At 40.1% G+C, this 2,824-nt stretch overlaps 1 protein-coding gene across 2 annotated transcripts in view; it reads right to left on the bottom strand.

Annotated features, from left to right (window-relative positions):
* LOC102674702 (potassium voltage-gated channel protein Shal) overlaps window positions 1-2,824 on the bottom strand; it is a 110,234-nt gene that overhangs the window by 4,327 nt on the left and 103,083 nt on the right. The window contains exon 8 of one of the 2 annotated variants that reach the window (XM_006619912.2): window positions 1,440-2,124. The exons of the other annotated variant lie outside the window; for it this stretch is intronic. Coding sequence (XP_006619975.2) covers window positions 1,908-2,124 — 217 coding nt within the window. The 3' untranslated portion in view covers window positions 1,440-1,907. Of the gene's footprint in view, window positions 1-1,439; window positions 2,125-2,824 lie in introns of those variants that run through there. 2 annotated transcript variants of the gene reach the window in all.

The following is a 2,824-nucleotide window of genomic DNA, read 5'->3' as shown; positions in this document are numbered from 1 at the left end:
TAAAAAAAACTCACTAAATAAATCATTAATAATTCTACGAGATAAAATATCTAATAAAATTTAATAAGCAACTTTCAAAATTGCATAATTTCTTTTTCTTCCACTTTCGCATCAATAATCCATTATCAATCCATCTCAGTATTACGTATTATCGTTTTAAGGCAAAAGATCGATTCTTCGATTCTTCGAACTCGTTCACGTTCACCAATTCACATTTTCCATCATTTTCTGTTTCTCAACGCTTCCATCATCGCGGAGGATGAAGAACTCTCCTTCGATCCACCGCGGAAATTTCGCGGAAGAAATGGCAAGATGGCGGTTAATTGGCGGTGTGTAGAATCTCGAACGCAAGCTCGATCTCCCGGTGTCGAATCGCAATCACGAATCGAGCGTGTCAGGAACAATGGTCGATCCTGCTACGCTCGCAGGTCCTGTGGACGGTGTCCTGATTACAAAAGGATCGCTTTTTTTTTCTCCCCCCTCCCTCTTCCCCGTTCACGATGCAAAAAGCAAGAGGGTCGGACGAGGGATCGGCGACGCGGAGGGTGACGCTTTTCGGCGCGAAACAAAGTGGAAACGGTTCGATCGATCGAATTCACCTCGCGCTTGTGACTGGTTCATTGACTTCCTTTTCCCCATTGACCCGTTGAAGGGAGGAAGGGAAGGAAAGGAAAATCCTTTGGTTGGTTTTTCCAACGATTATGCGAGGTGAAAGCAGTTCTTTCCCATTGTTCTTCTCGTTCCATTCGAATAGAATAATCGATCCCCACCCCAACGAGATTTTTCGGAGATTTTATTCGGGTTTAATTTATCGTGTGAATGAATCGAGGATCTTGCAGCGAAGGGGGAACGGATTCATTTATAGCGTAACAGTTGTGGAATTATTACTGCTTCGATATATTAGATAAAATATTAATTAGAAACGTTTTTTTTCCATACAATTGTTAATAAATAGTCATTAAAATATCACAAAAAATATCTCTGTTAACAATAAAATACATAACCTTATCGATTTAATTTATTATTATTATTAGAAATGTTTCCTGTAAGAGAAGAGTCCAGGTTCTTTTTTATCACGCAAAACAATCCAAAATCCACGATATAAATCGTTCCGTTCATTTTACACCAGACAATATAGATTTCTTTTGGAAAGAGGAGAATCATACGTATAATGATTCAAAAAATTTTTCTCTCGCTGCAAAATCCTCAATTCTTGTTGGAAAAAGAAAATAATAGGAAAAAAAAAAAATGATGATAGAAAATTCTTCGTTCACGAAAAGTGGAACCCTCCGTGGCACGTCATCCCTCCTGATGATACAACGCGGAACAGTCCTCCGTCAGGACTTCGGAGCGACGAAAGAAAACGAACGAAGGTCGGACGAGCGCGTTTGGACGCGAATCGTATCGCTCGTCGCGGCTGTTCGCCTCGCCTTAAACTCTTTTATTAAAGTTATTTACGCGTCGCATCGGAAAAATTGGCAGTACGGTAGTGAATTGAAAGACTCGTTATTCATAATCCTCGCTTCTTCTCGATCTCGCGTGTTCCCTCGATCTTCTCGTATTTCTCGTGCACCAAAAAGAAAAATGAGGAGGAAAAAGAAGGAATAAAGAAAAAAAAAAAGGAAAAAGAAAAAAGAAAAAAAAATATTCGCAAAATACGAAATCTCTTTTTCTCTCTTCCCTCTTTTTTTTTTTTTTTTTTTTTTTTTTTTTCCAACTAAGGACCTTGGAATATCGTCGTTTCTTTTGACGAGAGCAAAGAGTGTCAAGCTTTCTCCTCGGTGCACACACACACACATGCACACACGCACATACATACACGCAGAAATACATGCACACACACTCACATACCGATTTCGAGAGTCGCCGGTCTCATCTTTTTCCTTCATTCCTCGAAAATTTTTTCGCTATATCAGCATACAGGCCTCGAGAACCGATCGATTAACTCGGTGAATCGTTCTGCACCGACGCGATTTCCGGTTCAACGCGGCCGGAAACCGACGAGGAGGGAATCGACGAACCGGTGACTCTCGACGATCTGTAAATCGAAATCGAAGATCGAGCAGAAAAATTATTCGCGTACAATCCTCCACTAGAATTTTGTCGCGAACCGGAAGCGGAGGCGTGACAACTCGGCCAGAGATTAATCAGTTTCTGGTAAATTAATCTCTAAGTAACTCACGCCGCTACTAAGTTTCCATCGATTTATTCTCGCTCGCTTTTATCCTTCCACGCTTTTATCTCCTTTTCCTTTCCTTTTTTTTTAATCCCTTCTTTTTTTTCTTTTCTTTTCTTTTCTTTTTTTTTTTTTTATTCGGCTTTCAGAGCAATTCCCTGCTCGTAAAGGCAATATGGCGTCGATGCTTAACCCGGACAGCCATTTTTCTCAACAAGAAACGCAAAATGGGAACTCGACGAACGTTCGTTAAACGTCTCGTTTTCCTTTTCTCCTTTCTTTTGCTTTTCTTTTCAATTTGTCAGAATTTTTCCGAGATAAGGAAGGAATAAAAAGAAAAAAACGTACGATAACGTAACAAGGATCTTTATAATTGGGAAGTGGAGAGAGAGAGAAAGAGAGAGAGGTATTATCCATAAATTCGGATTAAGCACGAGCCGCCATCGTTTTGTTACGTTCGATTTCATCTTTAATCCTATTTTCCTTTTTCATTCTCTTTCTCTCTTCTTCCTTCTCCTCCTCCTCTTCCCCCTCCCTCCCTTCCCCTATAGTTCATAATAAATTTTCACTCGCTTTTAATACGCGATCTCGCCGATACAACTGCAACTCTTTGGACGACAAAGGACCTGACACATTATTCTCGATTAT

The sequence above is a fragment of the Apis dorsata genome, unplaced genomic scaffold (assembly GCF_000469605.1).
Source record: "Apis dorsata unplaced genomic scaffold, Apis dorsata 1.3 scaffold_455, whole genome shotgun sequence".
NCBI lineage: Eukaryota > Metazoa > Arthropoda > Insecta > Hymenoptera > Apidae > Apis > Apis dorsata.
Note: the sequence above shows the minus strand (reverse complement) of the source record. Positions and strands in the feature narration are given on the sequence as shown.